Here is an 18812-nt window from a genome sequence, read left to right on the forward strand (position 1 = left end):
AGGTGAAACAGAAACTCGCGGCTCAGCAGGTTTATGTCACAAGCCGATACAGGAAGTCCCCCAGCAGCTACTAGCCAGCTAAACCACAGCCATGATGGAACACTTTATCGAGTAGAAAGTGTCCTCGTGCCATAAAGAAGTGAATTCATGTTGTCTGGATAGTTAAAAACGAGTGGTAACAACAAGATGGAAGGAACTGTCGGAGTCGTATTTTTGTCGCTCCTTTGTTTAGCGTCGGAGGTAAGTTGGTGAATGTTGATAACTAGCTGTTGACGGGCCTGATAGCCAAACTTACCGACGAAAAAAACGGTCAGCTGTGACTGTTAACGTTTTGAATAAATGTTGAGCATGTAGTCGGTAGACAGTGTTAGTCTCTGTATCTCAGGGATTGTGTTTTCTTGTAATACAACTGTTCAAACTGGGGTTAATTGTTAGCTCTCGTGTTCATTTCAGTTAGCCTCAGTGCGCTACGACACGGAAAACTGTTTTACTGCTCTGCTGTTACGGTAGGGTTGTTTTAAAGAAAGCTGAAATGAAGATGGATATAACTGTGCTGGCCGTTTTAATCTAATTTGACCGAAACCATGAAACTTGAAGACGGTGATTTCCACGACGTCACCAACAAGGAAGTGTTTATCTGTTTACGTTTGGGCGAGCAGATCACAGCACGAGTGTTTATGAGGGACTCTAAAGCTATACTAAAGCTGACAGGTGGCATGAAACTTTGAGATATCTGAGAGTACAAAATAAAGTTTACGGATTACTATGACAGCGAATTGGAGCCGTTGGAGGATAACGAAATAAAATAAAGTGATTAATAAGTGGCTGTATGAGAAAATGTATGAGAAAAAAACTTTCTGATAAATAAAATGTCAAATTTATGGGAAAAATGACAAAAATTTTGTGGAAAAAAAGAACAGAAAATATGAGAATTAAACTGGTCACTTTATAAGAGGAAAAGTGGCAGATTTACAAGAAAAGCTGGCAAGTTTTCCTTCAGTCATGTGTCCTATATAATATTAAAATATTTGTATATCCTAACATACATTCCCTGGGCTTGCTGTTGAGATTTGATGGTGATAGTGTTGGAATTTATTTTAATTAACCCAGTGACTTTTAATTAATTATCCTATTTCATTAATAGGATGCTGTAACATAAACTAACCCGATAAGCATTAGGAGATTTATAGTATCATCTAGTAGCTTGTAGATCTCAACTCAGATGATGAAAGCGTTGATGGGGTTTTTTTTTGTCTTTGTTAGTTCGGAAATGGAAAAGTGATGAACAAGATCCATTAGCTGGAAAAAAAAAAATGTTGTTCTTAACTCTCCAAATGCATCTGTGTAGGCAAAAGCTTGAAGTACTCTTTATAAAAAATAGATTATTGCACTTATGAATAGTTCAGAGCATAATGTGATTTTGATACCGTTTTATACCATATTTTGTATTTATTTGTATTTGTCCCTTAACTCAGTGTGAATGATTTATGACAAGGTACTCAATGAGCCTTAAGTGTGTTGAACATGGATACCATTTTACTGTCAAAGCAGGGCTGGGTTCAGATATTTTCCATATGTAGCGTATCAAAGGGGTACTATTTCTTTCTCAATAGATAAATGGCCAAGAAGCGATCTTGCATATTTCAAATGGAGATACTGAGAGGGAGTTCTGCATTGTTCACAATCACTCTTGGACCCCACTGGCACAGTCACTGGATTCTGCAGTAAGTTTTTCTATTTTACAGCTCTTTTTGTTTGTGACACCTTTCCAATCACTGTCTTACTGTAAGTGTTAACTGACTTTTCCAGACGGAGTACCAGTTGGTGAATATGACCTCCTCTCTGCTGTGTGACAGCTCAGAGATCCTTCCATCTTCAGTAAAGGGCAAAGCTCTGGTGGTGATGAGGGGCAACTGTGATTTCAGCCAGAAGGCTCTTATCGCTCAGAGATTTGGAGCGACGACTTTGCTCATTGCCAGCAATGAAACGCTGGTAAGATGTTAGATTGATTAAGCTGATTTGAGATCTTCCTTTAATTTTTTTTTATGGTTAGTTATTATTTCCTCTTTGCTGCTTATGGGTGATCAGAGAAGTGCGATAGACAAAGGCGTGATTCAGGAAATGAGGAAATGATACAGATGTGGTGTTTATGTGGGGATTTCCATCTAAAATGCTTTATTGCCTTGTAAAATAGTTTGGTGTCAATGTAATTCATTCATCTGTTAACTAGACAATTTGAAATTTTATTGATTACTTTTAAATGATGACATGAATCTGCTTTATGTCTTTACAAACAGATACCTCATATTAGAGTTGCTGTTACACGGCCAACACCCAAGAGCATACACGTGTTGTTCACTTAAATTTAACTGAAGTCAAATTTTATTAACATTCATTTAATCAGGAGGTCCCAGTGAGATCAAATCCCTTTCACACGCAGGACCTGCCCAAATTTGCAGCCATACAGATTTAAAATATGTAAAAAATGCAGTGTAAAAACCAGAAGAACAGCCCTGTTTTCTTTTACTAAATACCTTGTAATGCTTTCATATTTAACAATAGATGTTATACTATATTTATGTTTAGATCTTTCTGCAAATGTCCAAGGTGACTAGTAAGAAAATCCTGCTTTTCCTAGATCTGACAGACAGAAGTAAACTGTAAGCTTACCCAGTATTGCTTTATTGAAAAATATATGCCGGTGTTGCATCCTGTGATCGGTGATTGCCAATCCACCAAATCATAAAGAGTGCATTGAGTCTCAAGACCACCAGTACACATCTGTCCTGTACCTCTGTCCCTGCGCAAACACTTTCACAACAAAAGCAAGCGGTAAAACTGATACCCCTACCACCTCACAAAAAATTACATTCTATTCAGTTTAATTGATCTAGAGTCAATTTATTAAAAAAATTGTCTCATCTCGAAGTGTTTTTTGTTTTTGTTTTATTGTTGCTCTATTATACTTGAAAAATTCCCAAATCACTGATTATATTTATAAAAATCTCTTCAGATAACCCCATCAGCCAACGAGTCGGAGTACGCAAAGGTCAATATTTCTCTCGCTCTCATGAGGCACAGGGATTTCCTGGAAGCTTGGAAGGTCAGAGAGCTTTTTATTTTTAATAAATCCTTTAATATTTCTTGTTTAAATCTGATGACAATTTTAACTCTTTGCATGCATCCTCAGGTGTTCGGGACTCAGATGCAGGTGAAGCTGTATGCTCCACCTTACACAAAGATCGATCCAAGCATTGCAGTCATCCTGCTGATTTCCATCGGCACAGTTATTTTGGGCGGCTACTGGAGCGGGGAGTGTGAGAGGTGAGATTTTTCAGTATTATACAGCTGTGAGCTGAAAACTCGTGTCTGTAATGGTGTCTCATTAAAAATAAACCAAACATAGCAGAAAATTTCATATGCAGTCAAAATATCATTGATTAACTGTGTAATGTCAATTGGTGATAACGATGTGAGCAAGTGACATTTGAATGTACTCTCGCTGAGATCATATGTATTGCATTGCTTCACATTTCATTCTACCTGATGTTGTTTTGTTTCTTCAAATTCAAACACAGTTCAAAGAGGGTTTTTTGTGTTTGTGTGTTTCAGGGAACGGTTGAATAGCGGTGCGACTGGAGGAGGAAGAGGAGGCGGAGAAAGCAAAGCAGACAGTGGAGAGCTTTCACTGTACTCTCCTCTCAAAGTGGTTATCTTTGTTGCCTTGATGTGCGGGATGCTCGTCCTCATGTACTTCTTCTACAAAGTTCTTGGTTAGGGTTTTTTGTTGTTTAAAAAAAAAAAAAAATCAGTTCCTGGTTGTTTAACAGAGTAATTTTACCTCAAGTTTTGGTGATATGATCTATTTATTTATTTTTCTCCAGTTTACATCATTATTGCTATCTTCTGCCTGGCATCTGCCTCTGCGCTCTATAGCTGTTTTGATGCAGTGATGGACAAAATCGGTTGCGGCACTTTAAGGTATGAGCCTCAGACTTTGGAACCACATTAAATATACACCACTTCATTGTAGTTAAAACATTAAATAGATATCTGACCTTTAGAGAGAGTTTTTACTATTGACTAGTTCCTGGCGACTAATTTTGAGTGAGATATTATTTTGTCTGTATTGACAAACCTGGGGAAATTACTGTGTTAAAGTGACGAAAAGATTTAAAAAAAAAAAAAACGTATAGCGAATTGGTTGAATGTACGGTAGGTCAGTAAAATGAGGAGCTTAGCCGTGTAAAAGTTAAAAATGAATTGTGAATTTCTCCGGAAGTCACAGAGGGGGGATGCTGTGGTTGAGTGAGTGGTTCACACAAATGGTGAGGTACAATAATCTAGGCAGGAGGGGGAAATTAAGTACTGCAAGTTCCAAGTGATTCATGGATAGTAAAGGTCTGATTTTTGATGTGTTACTAAGATTAACATTTTTTTTTTTTTTTTTTTTACTGTTTTATATTAAAAAGACCAGTGGTTGCTTGAAAAGCTTCAAACAAACATCAGCGTCTCGGTGAATGTGTGCAGGCATTTTACTTGTTTTGTTTTTGTTTCAATGTGGCTCTGTGTCTTTTTCCAGTTTCTCTGTCCGGAATTGGAACTTTTCAGTGAGGTCTCTCTTGTTGGCTGCTGTGTGCATTAGCATTGCGGTGGTCTGGGGAGTGTACAGAAATGAAGACAGGTACACATTCACAGTCCTTCTGTCTGCTTTGTTCTCAGTTTTCAGACATGGTTACACCACTGTGGCAGGGAATTATTTTGGTGGTGAATTTCTACAACATTGTAGGTTAAAATTACCCAGAACATTGTAGAAATGTTTATGAGACAGTTTATCCTGAAATTGCTACATTTAAAGTAATGAAAACCCTGAAGTCAAAGAGGTCTTTATGTCTCGCAGATGGATCTGGATTCTGCAGGACCTCCTTGGTATTGCTTTCTGCCTCAACTTCATGAAGACAATTTCACTGTCCAATTTCAAGGTATTTTTTCTTGTACAATGAATACTTGCACTGTAATTGTTCTATTTATACAAATATATATTTGTTGATATTTATCAACACTTCCTGTAAGAATGTCAGGCAGTGCTCCATTCCTAAGAATTTTTGTTTTTTCCAGCCTTTGATTTGTGATTAAAAATGTTATAATTCCTGATCTCACAAAGCGTCTAGCAGATTTCCTCACATGGATTGTTGAGCGTGCTTTAAGCCATGTAATTGGTGATAATTTTTTCTTTCCAATCTCTCAAAGATCTGTGTGATTCTGCTGAGCCTCCTGCTTGTATATGATGTCTTCTTTGTTTTCATCACTCCTTTCTTCACTAAGGTATGTTTATCTTTATTTTTGTTTTTGATCTGTATCTTGTTGCTACAGCAGTAATGTTGTTACATGAACTGCTATTGATTTAAAAAAAACTAAGTTTTTGCTATTTCTCTGCATTTGCTGCTCTTATTGCCTCAAGGTCTGACACATTTGAGAATCCACTCATCAAATATTAGTTATACACTGAATTAGTTATTATTTTTTCATATGAAGTGAACCCTGCACACAAATTGATATGCACACCTTGGATGTTTTTGTCTATCAGCAAGTTCGTGCACAAACTACAAAAATATTGGCCCTAATTTAATAAAATTTAATGTAGATGTGTAGCATGGAAAAGGGAATAATACATTCTTATAATTGAACCTTTATTTAACCAGGAGCGTATGAGCTGAGAAAGCCAAAAGTAAGCTTACTAATAAAACAAACAAGAAATTCCACAAAATAAGTTTATACATATAAAAAAAGTCAGATGCAGAAACATCTAAAAACATCAGAGCTAAAAACACTTAAAAGGTCAGAACAGAGTCGTCTCAGGCAAAGAAGGAGCCATAAGGTTTAGATATAACATTGGCAGCCACAAGACCACTTAAAAATGACTTAAATGTATTTAGTTTGACTGCCTCTGTGAAATTCTGTTGTGGATCTGATCTGAGGCAGAAGGAGCTGTGAATTTCAACTGTACTGAATTGAGTACAGCCTTTAAGAATAGACAGACAGAATAAGAGCTTACTCACACTATGGGAACTATACCACATCCATTTAAACGGCAAAGTCTGGTTAGATCACTGGATGCCATGCCTGGATATAGATAAGTGAATCTTTACGGTTCAGGAAAGCTTGAGCACAGTAGTGTGAGTGGTCCACAGGCCTGAGCATAGATTTTCACTTTTTCCTCAATGACAAACTGACTGGGGATGTCGAACAGTCGTGCTCAGGCGAGGCAACTATGTCTAGTGCGAGTACACTCAGTCTAAATTTTGGTTTGAATCTGGATCACTTAAACAACATGAGATGAGGCATTAGCTTGGCAGACAACTTGTGCACTCTCTGAGGGCCTTTCTAACTGAGGACTAACTGATTGTAACTGATTTTTTTGCTCTGGTGTTTTAGTATGATGTGATTTCATTTTCATTAAGTAATTTGATATGAATGCTTGGCATCTCTCCCTCTGTCACAGAATGGAGTTAGCATCATGGTGCAGGTTGCCCTGGGCCCAGATGCATCTGGAGAGAAGGTAAGCTTCCTGCATTGTTTCCTATCTTGAAGGGAAACTCCACCAAACTGTTTTTAGTGCTATTGTTAATTTGGAAAAAAACCCCAATTTTTTCTTTACACCTGCAGCAGGCTTTATCCATATCCAAGTCTGGCTGTACTGATGTGAATGCAAAATCTCTTAAACATTATGAGAGAATTTCTTCAAATTTGGCATAAACATTCACCCCCCCCCCCCCCCACTTTTTTTTTTTGCGCCAGAAAGATTAGAATGTCACTTAGAATTCACAGATACAGTACTGTGCAAAAGTGTTGAGTACACTTTATTTTTTTTATATTTCCCATCCATGGAGCCAGACTTGTCTTTTAAACTGGTCTTGAGCAAAAGTTCTCCAGGATTTCTAAAGGTCTGCCAAGTTTTTCTTTGGCCATTGGCTGCTTTTTCACTCGTTTTCAGAGGAATGTTTATTAGGCCACTTAACACTGACCGATGAATAATTCAAAGCTAAAAAAAGATGCCTAACTCAAAAGATGAACCTCTGTTGTGTCTGCACTTAACAGACAGCTTAGAAAAAAAGGCTGTTGGAAATGAAGTTATTAGCTAAAAACCATATCTTAGCATGGTGTGCAGAGCGTCCTTAAAAAAATTAAGGAAGCTGAACAAGTAGAGAAGAAAAGAAGAAGTAACAGACCAAAAATATCTACCCACATCAGATACGGTAACTGTCTAGAAGCAATTCTTAAGAAATGGGAGAAAATAAGACGAAGCTGAGGTATGCCAAATTCACAAGTGCTGGACTGAAAATCATTGGCAACAGGTCTCATTGGGTGTTGAATCCAAATTATCAAAATGTACAAAGGAGGTCAGGAGGGAGGCACAATAGTGAATGTCTACAGCCATCTGTAAAAGACAGTAGAGGTTCTGTCAGAGTTTGGGGCTGGAGCAGCTTCATATTTCAGCACGAGAATGATCCCAGCAAACACACTTCCAATACAGTAAAAGCATATCTGGATAGAAAAACACACAATGGAACACTATCAGTCATTGATTGGTGTCCCCAGAGCCCAGACCTCAAAATTATTGAAGTAGTGTGGGATCATCTTAACAGAGAACACAACAAAAGGCAGCCAATACCCAAAGAAAAGTTTTTTGTCTTGTTCAAGAAGAAGAGTCCTTGTTCAACCATCATGGAATCACTACAACCATATTTTTCCATTTTCCTCGCAAAATATGAGTTACATGAGGGGTAACTCAAGACTTTTTCACACTACTGTATACATAAAAATTCACAGCCTAATTAAGGCAACATTTTATGTCTAATGGACAAACTAATCTGCAGTGCAACTCTTCTTTTAATACTCAGATTCAGGCTTATAAATTTGGGTTCAGGAAGTGGGTTTAAAAAAAAAAAAAAAAAAAAAAAAAAAAGAATCACTCTTTACCAGAGTCACAAACGGAGCACTATAAAATGAGATTGGTGGAACTCCCTTACAGGTTTGTTATGGCTTCATTAACAACCCAGCTGACATGCACTGCTTGTTGTAGATGCCCTGAGGGGAACAATAGACTAACTGTGCACTGGGGTTGGGTGGGTTCTGTCTTAGACACAAGGTAACATGGTGGCGATCCCCGCTGAACCCCAGCCTCCCTCTGAGAAAGTAAGGCTTGACTTGTTACCCATCCACTACTTTTTCCTCTGTTTTTTGTTTTTGTTTTGTTTTTGTTGTAATGATAGCTGAGGTGGGTAGAGAGGTATGGTGGCGGTTGATGTTTTAGTCTGTGAAAGAACTAATTTTACGTTTTTATTGGGTAAATGTGTACATATGTTAAAATGTGTACATATATACATATGTTGTAATGATAAAAGGTTTATATACGTGTATCAATATGCATGTCTGTCATGCATGTCCAGAAGGTGGTTAAGAGGAAATTAAAATGATTAAAAATATCTTTTTGGCACGAGTAAGATGTGTTTTTTTTTTGTTTGTTTGCAGCAAGTAATGTTCTGAGCTAGTTATGTGCACACGCATGTTTTTGTTACAGGATATTAATAAAAAGGTGCATGGTGATGGGTGCTTATTAGTTACCACATTTTCCAGCAATATTGCTTAAGAAAGATTAGAGCGGCAGTTTTACAGCTCATTAATTAATCAGGAATGCATTAATTATTTTCATACTCCTTGAGACAAATTGTTTTGTATTCTTATTGATTTGTGTAAAAATTGCCTACACACATGGTGACTAACTTTTTTTTTCTTTGGTTTTCATTTTTTAGTTTACTAAATTCCTGAGTGGGTTTGCTTGTTCTAGATTTTATTGTGGAAAAAAAATAAAATAAAAGTGGGAGGTAAGATTTAAGAAGTTCCGTTCAGGTATTACAAACCACAATACAGACAACAATAAATGATAGCAGTCATTTTGTTTAGAGCTTCGTTCTTTATGTCTACGGAGACCGGATGGATTCTGAAATATGGAAATGAAAGATTTAGCTGGAAATGTCTCTGTGTCAGAAAATACGCAAAGTAATCTACAGCAGTGTAGGAAAGTGTACCTGCTATAGGTTGGATTCAAGTAAAGCTAAGGGATGGCCGTAAGATTAGGTGGAACACAAAGACACTGAACAAGATTTCTGCTGTTGGCCTTTTTGTCATTTTTAGCATCTGTAATGCTTAATTTTCTCAGCTTCCTGTGGTGATGCGTGTCCCGCGGCTCTTAGCTTGGGCTCAGAACCTGTGTATGATGCAGTTCTCCATCCTGGGCTACGGTGACATCATTGTCCCAGGTAAGGATAAAGATGCTCTCACGGTTCACCTTTACACCACTGCTTATATGTAATTATGTGTGAGCATTTCTGTGTACAAACATTAGTTAGACATATGAAGCACGTCTTAACAATGTGTTAGATTTTGTTTTTAATACAAATAAAGTTTTTTTTAAATATCTAGTCTATTTCTTTGATTCAGAAACACAAAGAACAAAATAGGAAAACTAATTTAAAATTGCAGCTTGATAGCGAAATGTTAGGGTACTTAATAAATGAAGAGTCCATGGTTTGAGTTTAGCCAGATTCTTCTTTAGATTTCATCTGTCTTTGGTTAGTCTCTTTACATCATTAACTGTAAATAGGGGGGAAAAAATGAATGAGTCACTAACCCATACATAGAAGATTTCATACTGGATGATGTATGTGTAATGATGAGTGGCTCTCACCCTGTATTGTTGTTGGACCCACAGGTCTTTTGGTTGCCTACTGCAGCAGGTTTGATGTTTGGATCAAGAGCAAGAGGAAAGTCTACTTCATCAGTTGCTGCATAGGTATCTCACATCTGTTATCATTTTGTTGGGTCTGTCATTAATTTTCATGGATTTTAAAAAAAAACACACACACACACAGAATGTCTTGTTTAAAGTCATTGAATTTTGGGAAAAGGGGGAAAAATTCAGATTGGGGTTTGATTTTTACCAAACTCTGATCTGTTTGAGTGAATTGCTGGTTTAAAAGTACACCATTTATTTTATTTTCTTCTTTTCTTATCATATTGCATATGGTCAGTCATTTTTATTGTCAATGTTGAGATTAGACTGCCAGGACTGAACTCACGTTCTTCAGATTGAACTTCATGCAATGCCACAAAAACGCTTATGAGCTCTTTTTAGTTTTATTACTCATAAAATGTGGTCTGATCTTCATCTAAGTCAACTTGACTTAACTGATAACACGGGAACACTTGTACATTTCATGTCTTTATTACACAAACTGAGAAATCATTCACAGTGCAGGCTGGAAAAGGCAAGTGAACTCTCATCTTACGTAACTTGTAGAACCTCTTTAAGTCGCAACGGTCTCCATTGCAAAATGATGATGAGGAATTTTGGACCATTCCTCTGTACAAAACTGTTTAATTTCATCGGTAGGATTTTGTTGTTTATTTGCTTTTGTGCTTTGGGTAATTCGCTAGTTGTGTCTCCCCTCTCCTTGGCGATACAATTTTTAGCACAAGTGTAACAACTCTGTGATAAAGCCCGGGTCAGTTTTTTTTTTTCCTTTGTGTTTTTTTCCTGGATTCTTATTGCTGTCTTCTACCAATGCAAACACACTACCTCATTCACTTGGTCTCTGTTGTCTCTTTGTTATACATACATATAAATGCACACACAGCAAGTGCAAAAAATAATATTGCATAGCAGTAATCTATAATATTTAATAGCATAATAATGTCACAGTGTGAATGCATATTTCCAACATTTAGTGGTAATGTTTTTTTCAATAATGTTTACAAAAACCCCAGACTCACCCAATATCACTGCATCTTACTGGCCTTGTTCTCAGCAGAGTCAGTGACAACCTTGCTCAAATCCAAAGTCCTGTTGGTATACTCATCATGATCTCCTCTCTCCATCCTCTTTAGGGCACGACTTAAGAAAAAAAAAAAAGAAAGAAAGAAAAGAAAATTTTTGGCACACCAAACATAATTTATTGTGCCGCTGAACTGACGAAGTAGCAAACCGTGATGTTCCTTCCACCATGTTTTGCAGCTTGGATGACATTTTCATGTTGGTGTGCAATGCCTTGTACCTCCAAACAAGATTTTTTGGGGCTTAAAATGGTTCAATAGTTGGCCACAGAGCATTGTCTAAAAGTGGACTTTTGCAATCTTCATCCCACGGTCTGAAGATATGATTTTAGGTTAATGATGATCCTAAATTGGTCGTGGTGTGAATTTGAGCATGAGCCCCACAGCAAACTGACAATCTGTCGGGTCTCCAGCCCTCATGAGACCCTGAACTGGATAAGTGGAATAGAAGGTCTTTAGAAATACTTTACAGGCTTTTCCAGCTCATTACATCTCTGTAATTTATCTTTTAAAGTCCTGTGAACATTGTTGAGATTGAAGTATAATTCAAACAGAGGAAAGAAGACTTTATCACCAACCAGTCTTTGTATAACTTTATTTAAAAAAAAAAAAAATACAACCCATACTTCAAATGTCATCTTCTTAATTGGAGCACATGAGTCAAAGAGAAGTTGTTAGCACACCTACCTAGTTTTACTATTCAATACATGAATATAACTTTTATGCATTATTTTGTTTGTTACCCTTTTTATGACCTGCAAGTTCAATTCTCTGTACTTCCAAAGGGTTCACTTGTATTTAGCTGCAGTTTTACTTTTTAGTCTTCACTGACTTTTATTAGCTGATGTAGTAATAAAATTTTGTTTACAAGTGCACTGAATTAGCTTTTTATTGAGTCTCTTTTTACACTCGTCAACTGAAAGGCTGCCATATAAAGCCAGGTGTAAGCTTTATGTTTACCATATCCCTTTCCTTCTTTGTATTTCTTTTTAGCCTATTTCCTGGGAATGATACTGACATTCATCGTGATGTTGCTGTCAGGAATGGGACAGCCTGCTCTGCTCTACTTAGTGCCCTTCACTGTGATAACTTCTGCTGTGGTGGCAGGCTGCAGGGGGGAGATGAAGCAGTTCTGGGCTGGAACCACATACCAGGTGAGAGGAGGAGAGGGATGTTGGGTCTAAACTCAGACCCCGCTGTATCCAGGACTTATTCCCGTGAAAGAAAAACAAGGCAACAGTGTTCGATCATTTACTTGCGCAAGGGAGGCCTTGTTGGTATCTTAGCTCATCACGAATGACCCCAACGATGGCCTCCTCTCGCTGCCTTTTATTGAGAGACAGTTCACACAAAACACAGCAAAGCAACGCCCACATGGTTCTAAGGCATTGTATGTATATGTGTGAACTTCTGTATGTAAGTAAGAATGTGTGTGTGTGTGTGAGACCTCCTGCTGGGCAGGAAGCTTACAACACAAGAAACAGATCTTTCAGATAGGATGTATCTACAGTAAAAGATTACAGCCCCTCACCCAGAACCTCGAGAATCTGGGGAGGGGACTGTGGAATTCCTTTCATCCTACAGTTAAACAATGTAGAGATGGATGGTAAGCATAAAAATGACAAACATTTAACAATTCACTCTAACAAGGGAGAATTGTATTGGTGTTTTCCTATTATTCCAAAAAACATCATTCCTCTTGTAGCTGTCATATTTGACTGTCAATACCGGTTCATAAAAATAAACTGTCAACATTTTGCCTTTTTTAAACCCAGAGGACAGAATAAGAAGTGTAGTCACAGACTACGTGATTATTAATAATTTACCTTACTAATATGGAAACCCTGACATGCTTTAGTTGTAGGCTGTCTTTGTTTACCATAATGAAATGACAATCCTTTAAAAAAGGAGGAAAAGGGAAAGAAGATCACTGGTTAGTTTTCCTATTTGTTCCTGTGTGTTAGCTGGAGCTCTTGGAAGAAAACTTGACTGTTTGCTTGCTGGATTCTTGCAGAGCGAGTTTTTCTTGCCTGATAGCTGTTTTAAAACAAACAGAAAAATTCTGTTTGCTGTCAGTTGGAGTTCCATAGCTTGCATCATTTCTAATTTGCCTGTCAGCTGTTTTCGTATACAAGTCAGCTGTGAAAAAACTGGTCTCACCTGACACAGAAGGCTGTTCAAAACAAGTGCTTATATTATATTGAATTGCATGCTGGCCTCAAAGAATGCTGTTTATTCCAAGCTGTTTTCCCTGTTGTCTAACTGTTTCCTGACCTTAAAAATATGTGACCCCCGTTGTGACTGAGAATGGTTTTAACTGGAATAGCTTCTGGCTTAAATGTGGGGATGGCAAATGTGGAAAATAATGATGATTATCTTTGCATGGATTTTTGTAAACGCCTAATATACATTCCAAAAAACATGGATATTAGGTTAAGTCTAACTTGGGCATATTTGTAGATATGATTGTAATTGTTTATCTGTCCTTATGTGTTACCCCTGTGATAGACCTCTCCAAGGTGTTCCCCGTCCCTGACCATGAACAGGCTCCAACCATTTGGTGACCCTAAATTGGAAAAGCAACTAGGAAATGGACATGATGTCTTTAAATTCTGTTTTCCAAACATGTCACTTGGAAATGTGGAATATTGTAGCAGTCCTCAGTGTTATTCAGCTACCTCTCCTGTTAATCTCAGTGATGTTAGACTAGATGAACCACATGTCCAGGAGTTCTGATCCAACTTAAGATCCATTCTGACTAAAATCTGTAACAGCTGGAGATAGTGTACCAAGCAAAAAAGTATTTACAATATACTAGAAATGCATACTAAACAGAGAATTAAAAAGAATGACAACGGAATCAAAATTAATGAAATGTTGGAGAGCAAGAATAAATTAAGCCTGCTTTTGAAGGAACAGAAGAAATACACCAGTTAAACTGGAAAGGATAATGTAACAAAGTGTGTTTTTAGTTGAGATTTGAGTACTTAATGAGGTTGGCTCCTTGGTCTTAAATGGATCGTTTTTACAGTGAAAACCAGTCTCCTTCTTTGAACTATTAAAAGCTGTTGGTCAACTGACCTAAGCATATGGCACGGAGCATAAAATGATAACAAATCTGATAGATAAGCCGATTGTATCTTATCTAAGCTGATTGTTGCTTATAAGATGATTGTTGCTTGTGATAGACGGTACCATGCAATCACTAAATATAGAAGCAACTCAGCAGGGTTCAAGGATATTAGGAACTGGTTTTATCACTTGTTTAATGTTTGAGCTTATTAAATCAAAAGAATAAAATCAAGCATCTAAACTATACCTTTAGTTCTGAGATTACCTTTATGATACAAAGACAGCCATCAGTCAAAAATATAACTTTGAAATTTATTTCTCACACGAGAGAGGCTTATTATGTTTGAAAGGTTTAAAGAAATCCATGCAGCCAATATGAAAATATCTGTGGTTCTCACATTTGCCATCCAGACATTCAAAGTCCTCACAAAACATTAAACTTGTAACACTCTGGCAAGGCTGGGTGAATGTGTGGGCGTGTGTGTGTACGTGTGTCCATGAGCGTGAGACACGCACAAACTGTAAAAGAGAGACAATTCTGACCTGGCTTCATTTTCACCAGGTCTTGGACTCATCCAGGGAACCTTTGCTGCCAGGTGTGCTTCCCTCCAAACCCCAGACCGCTCCCCTGCATCTTTCCTGTCATTAATGTCACTTACTGCAGTGCCTTATTGTCTCTTACCAGCTTCTTTATCACCCTTTGTTTTGACATTTTAACTCCTGATTTCCAGGGTCATTTTGATATTTAAAGACAAACTACATATTAACTCTTTTAAAATTCAAATAAATTTTAGGACAGAAGTTTGAGTGTAAAATAATACATCATTTTAGCCATTAGGTGTCTCCAGTTGACTGAAAATAATCTTTGATGTGTCTAAAGTGACTCGCAGCGATATGATAAAGTGGACTTGTCTAAAAGCTTTGGCCCTGGAATGACATTAACTTATTTCCTTTTTTTTTTTTAGTTTTTTGTTTGTTTGTTTTTGTCCTTTGTCGTTTCCTTTTCCACTCTCGGCTCTCATCAGCTTTTTTTCAATGGACAGGATTTAATAACTGCCCCATCCTTCATGCAGTTCCTAATGTGTTCATGTTGCCCTTTGCACGATTTTGCTTGCAGTTAACGTGGGAGAGCTGTGGCATGATTTTTTGAATGCATTATCTCTGTTGTTTGGTATTTGTAGAACAAATCATATATGCAGCTTGCATTATAAATTCAAATGCTGTCTATGAGTCTGCCTTTCTTACTAAACTAAAAGATTATAGTGAACATTAACATGTCTTTTCTTTTCTTTAGAAAGAAGAACTGACCGATCCGTAGATGGCGAAAGATGCTGACTTACAGTGTTGAATATGGACACTCTTCTTTTTCTTTTTTAAAATCTCAATTTAATATTACATTTGCAAAGCAAGGGAACACATGTTATTGATCAAATGATCCTTCAAGCAGTACATTTTGATTGATGTGAAAGGTAAATGAATGCTGTGTAGATGCAACTGAGATATTAAAGTGATTAAAAACACATGCTTAGGGCCTGAAAGTTCTGTCAGGTTCACTTTGAGAAAAACATAATGACAACTTTGCCTTGGTGATGATTGAGAACAAGAACGCACTTTATAATATTCAGCTTGGCAGTTGTTACATCATTGGGAATGGGTTTGGGGTTTAAATTACTTGTAGCTATTTTGATAACTAGGGTTTGTGTGTAACCTGTTTGTAAGATGTGATTTCTTTCGTTGCCTTATATTAAATAAAAAAACAACAATTTCATGTTCTTGTCTGTAGCTTTCTGATTGTTAATTTGTGACTTTTAAGTGAACAAAGTCTTCCTATAGATGAAGTGCACAACAACCCCAGTTGTTTGTGTGTGTGTGTGTGTGGGGGGGGGGGGGGTGGTAGGTAATAAACATATATAGGATATAAAAGTCTACATATTCTTGTTAAAATGTAACTTGTTGTTGTGGGGAAAAAAAGAAGCCAGCATATATTTCACAGGTTTTTCCCACCTTTAATATGACCTATAACCTGTACATTTCAAACAGTGCTTGGGTTGTTGTTCTGAAAGGTAAAATTCCTCTTCCACATCAGATTTTTAGCAAACAGATGATTAGAGACACGAGAAAAGAGGAGTTAAAACATGAAAAAAAACCCATAAAATCCTAGGAGGGTTTTTTTGTTTTTTGTTTTTTTTTACTGTAAAAAGCACAGACGTGTTGAGTAAATTATTTTTATAACTTTAAATGCTAATATAAATTGTACATTTTGAAAACTTATGCACACATTTTGTAAACATATACAACTATTTATCAAAAAATGCAGCCAATACACCTGGTGTTTTTGTTTTTTTTAAATTTTGTACAACCATTTAAAAATATTAGTATAACGAAAATGAGAGAACAATCAGGTGTCACAATAAGATGCCCCACAAATTATTTGTGCCAGTAAAAAAAGATTTGTTTGTCTGCCACAAGACAGAGGAGAACACCACAGCGATAAACCTGCAGGCCTGACAACAGGAGGTGTATCACTCCTCTTTTCCACCTAGAGACAGCCTTTACATTGCAATCTGCCTTTGTAAATGGTAAATGGACTGATTCTTATATAGCGCTTTTCTACTCTCCCAGAGTACTCAAAGCAAGTACAACATGCCACATTCACCCAATCACACAAGCACTTTCTTCTAGACTTCTGAGTGCTTCCTAACTACATTCATAATCCCAAGTTACATTGGAGAGCAACTTGGGGTTAGTATCTTGCCCAAGGATACTTGACATACAGACTGGAGGAGCCAGGGATCGAACTTCTGACCTTCTGATCAATAGGTTAGTGGTTTGTGATAGGTTTGTGATAGTCATTAGTGCCCTCACTGACACACAAAACAAAACAACGACTACTCAACAGACTAACTACACACTCCACGCTAAACCTCACAAATCTCTCACATCTCAAAACTCGCTATCGATATCTTTCACTCGCTCGCTCTGTCCCTCTGCGATCACTCACAAAACTTTCCCCTCTTCCTAAACAACCAAATCCCACGTGTTGACTTTTTAAAAAATTGGTCGACATGGTACATTTTTCCATCAATAGGAAAGAGGTGGCAATTTTTTTTCTTTAGTGTTTTTGCGCTGTCCTTAGAAAATGCTTTTTTTAAAAAACAAAGAAACAAAACATGACAATAGTATTTAGAAAAAAGGCTTATTTATGTTTTGATCTTAACTCTGGATTTAGTGGTCTGTCATTAAAATTTAAAAACCAGTGTATACTTTGAAGTCTGAACTTTCAACACAGGCTGAAATAGAGACTCCACAGCTTGTTGGAGCTTAAAGTCAGCTTAAATCAGTCATGTGATTTGGAGGTGCGGTGTGTCCGTGGACCCCAGAAGGTTAATAACACTCACCTTCATTCCATTTCCAGAGTGCACCAACCAACCATCTGTGTGAAATAGGGCTGGGTATTGTCACTGATTTCTAGAATCGATTTGATTCTGATTCACAAGGTCCTGATTCGATTCAATCCACGATTTTGATTCGATTTGAATTGGGGAAATTTTGTCTCAGTCAGAAATATTATAATTCTGATCATTTATCAGTACTGACACTTGTGAGGCTTCATCAGAGGTGTAAGCATCACAGCAGATGCCTTTGTGTCAAAGTACCTGAGGATAAAACAGAAAAACATAAAGGAGATTTTCCTGGCCTGGCTTTTCATAGCAGATAACCTAAAAAATATTCTGCAGCAGAATAAAAACAGAAGCAAACCATACATTAACATATGAACATTACCTGATGCTGCTGAAGTGAAGCAAAGTTACAGAGGTTTGATTAGAGACACAGCTAAGCGTTTTGCAATTTGCCATCATTTTAAAAAGTTTACATTTCTTCGGTATTGAACAACAGAAATTACGCTTACTTGTCGGAGGTCATTAAAACAAAACACTGGCCGACAGCGCTGTACACAACAATAGACTGGTGGGTAATAAGCAAGCGAATAATGCAGAAAATTGTGATTTTTAGATGGGAAACAGTTCTTTAAGTACACTTAGAGAGAGAGAGAGAGAGCTGTGGAGGAAGTGCTATTTTATCGTGGTGGAAGTAAAACAGCAAAAGTAAGAGGAAATTATGCAATATATTCAGTTTTAGAACTTATATTCACTGTTAACTGTAACTACGCTCAAAGTGTTAATGCTATCTTATTTTAATAAACAACACTGTCATATGCAAAACTAGGGTAGCATTTGGGGTGGCAAGAGATCATTTTAGGGTGGCACATGCCACCCCATGCCATCCTTCTAGATCCGCCCCTGCCCTGGACCCGGTTCTTCCTGTGGAAAGGGAGTTCTTCCGCCCCAACATTACCAAGAGCTTGCTTAAGTGGGATTGGTACATGATGGGGTTGTAGGGTCTTTACCTTAAAACGTCTCGCGACAGTTGTTGATATGGGTTTGCACTATATGAATAAAACTGAATTTAATCACTTTAGCGTAAGTCGTCACCTCGTGGCGACTTCGTAAAAACAGAGGATCATTTGTCGGTTGTTTGTATCGATTAATAAATAAAACAAAGCGCACATGTGGCCGCTGGCTCCGCCTCCGCCACGTGACAATGAGCTGGCTGAGTCAGCCGGCTCGTCATGCAGCGTCAGTCTGGAGTCGCACAATTATGAAAAAGCAACCTTCCGTTGGAGCTGCACCCGAAGCGGATCTCTCCAACGTCTACCGGGCTTTCCTTCCAAGGCTAACTGAGAGTACCGCTGATAGATGGATAAAAGCCACGACAGAGCTCTTCCTGAGTCTCAACGGTGAAGAGAATGGTATGTGAAGCTCTCCGGGTGGTCAGCTGCCACCCCT

General features: G+C 37.6%; 2 protein-coding genes across 4 annotated transcripts in view; both read left to right on the forward strand.

The window, feature by feature from the left end:
• sppl2a (signal peptide peptidase like 2A) lies at nt 1-15733 on the forward strand. Of its 3 annotated transcripts, XM_003437686.5 has the most exons (17): nt 2-240; nt 1614-1724; nt 1810-1992; nt 3014-3103; nt 3191-3324; nt 3613-3773; nt 3885-3981; nt 4583-4684; nt 4901-4982; nt 5251-5325; nt 6503-6559; nt 8143-8196; nt 9221-9320; nt 9773-9853; nt 11887-12047; nt 14528-14561; nt 15260-15733. In XM_003437686.5, exons 1-17 carry the CDS (start codon nt 187-189, stop codon nt 15298-15300), a joined length of 1617 nt encoding a protein of 538 aa, XP_003437734.1. In that variant the 5' UTR covers nt 2-186; the 3' UTR covers nt 15301-15733. The 3 variants fall into 3 exon arrangements, with proteins under 3 accessions (XP_005447646.1, XP_003437734.1, XP_005447645.1); XM_005447589.4 differs by lacking the exon at nt 8143-8196 and having other exon boundaries at nt 1-240; XM_005447588.4 differs by lacking the exon at nt 14528-14561.
• Nucleotides 15734-18386: 2653 nt separating this feature from the next.
• The window catches only part of trpm7 (transient receptor potential cation channel, subfamily M, member 7), a 100867-nt gene continuing 100441 nt past the window's right edge, over nt 18387-18812 (forward strand). Inside the window, exon 1 of the mRNA XM_025907322.1 lies at nt 18387-18775. Coding sequence (XP_025763107.1) covers nt 18773-18775 — 3 coding nt within the window. The 5' untranslated portion in view covers nt 18387-18772. The remainder of the gene's footprint in view (nt 18776-18812) is intronic.

The sequence above is a fragment of the Oreochromis niloticus genome, linkage group LG1, assembly GCF_001858045.2.
Source record: "Oreochromis niloticus isolate F11D_XX linkage group LG1, O_niloticus_UMD_NMBU, whole genome shotgun sequence".
Taxonomy (NCBI): domain Eukaryota; kingdom Metazoa; phylum Chordata; class Actinopteri; order Cichliformes; family Cichlidae; genus Oreochromis; species Oreochromis niloticus.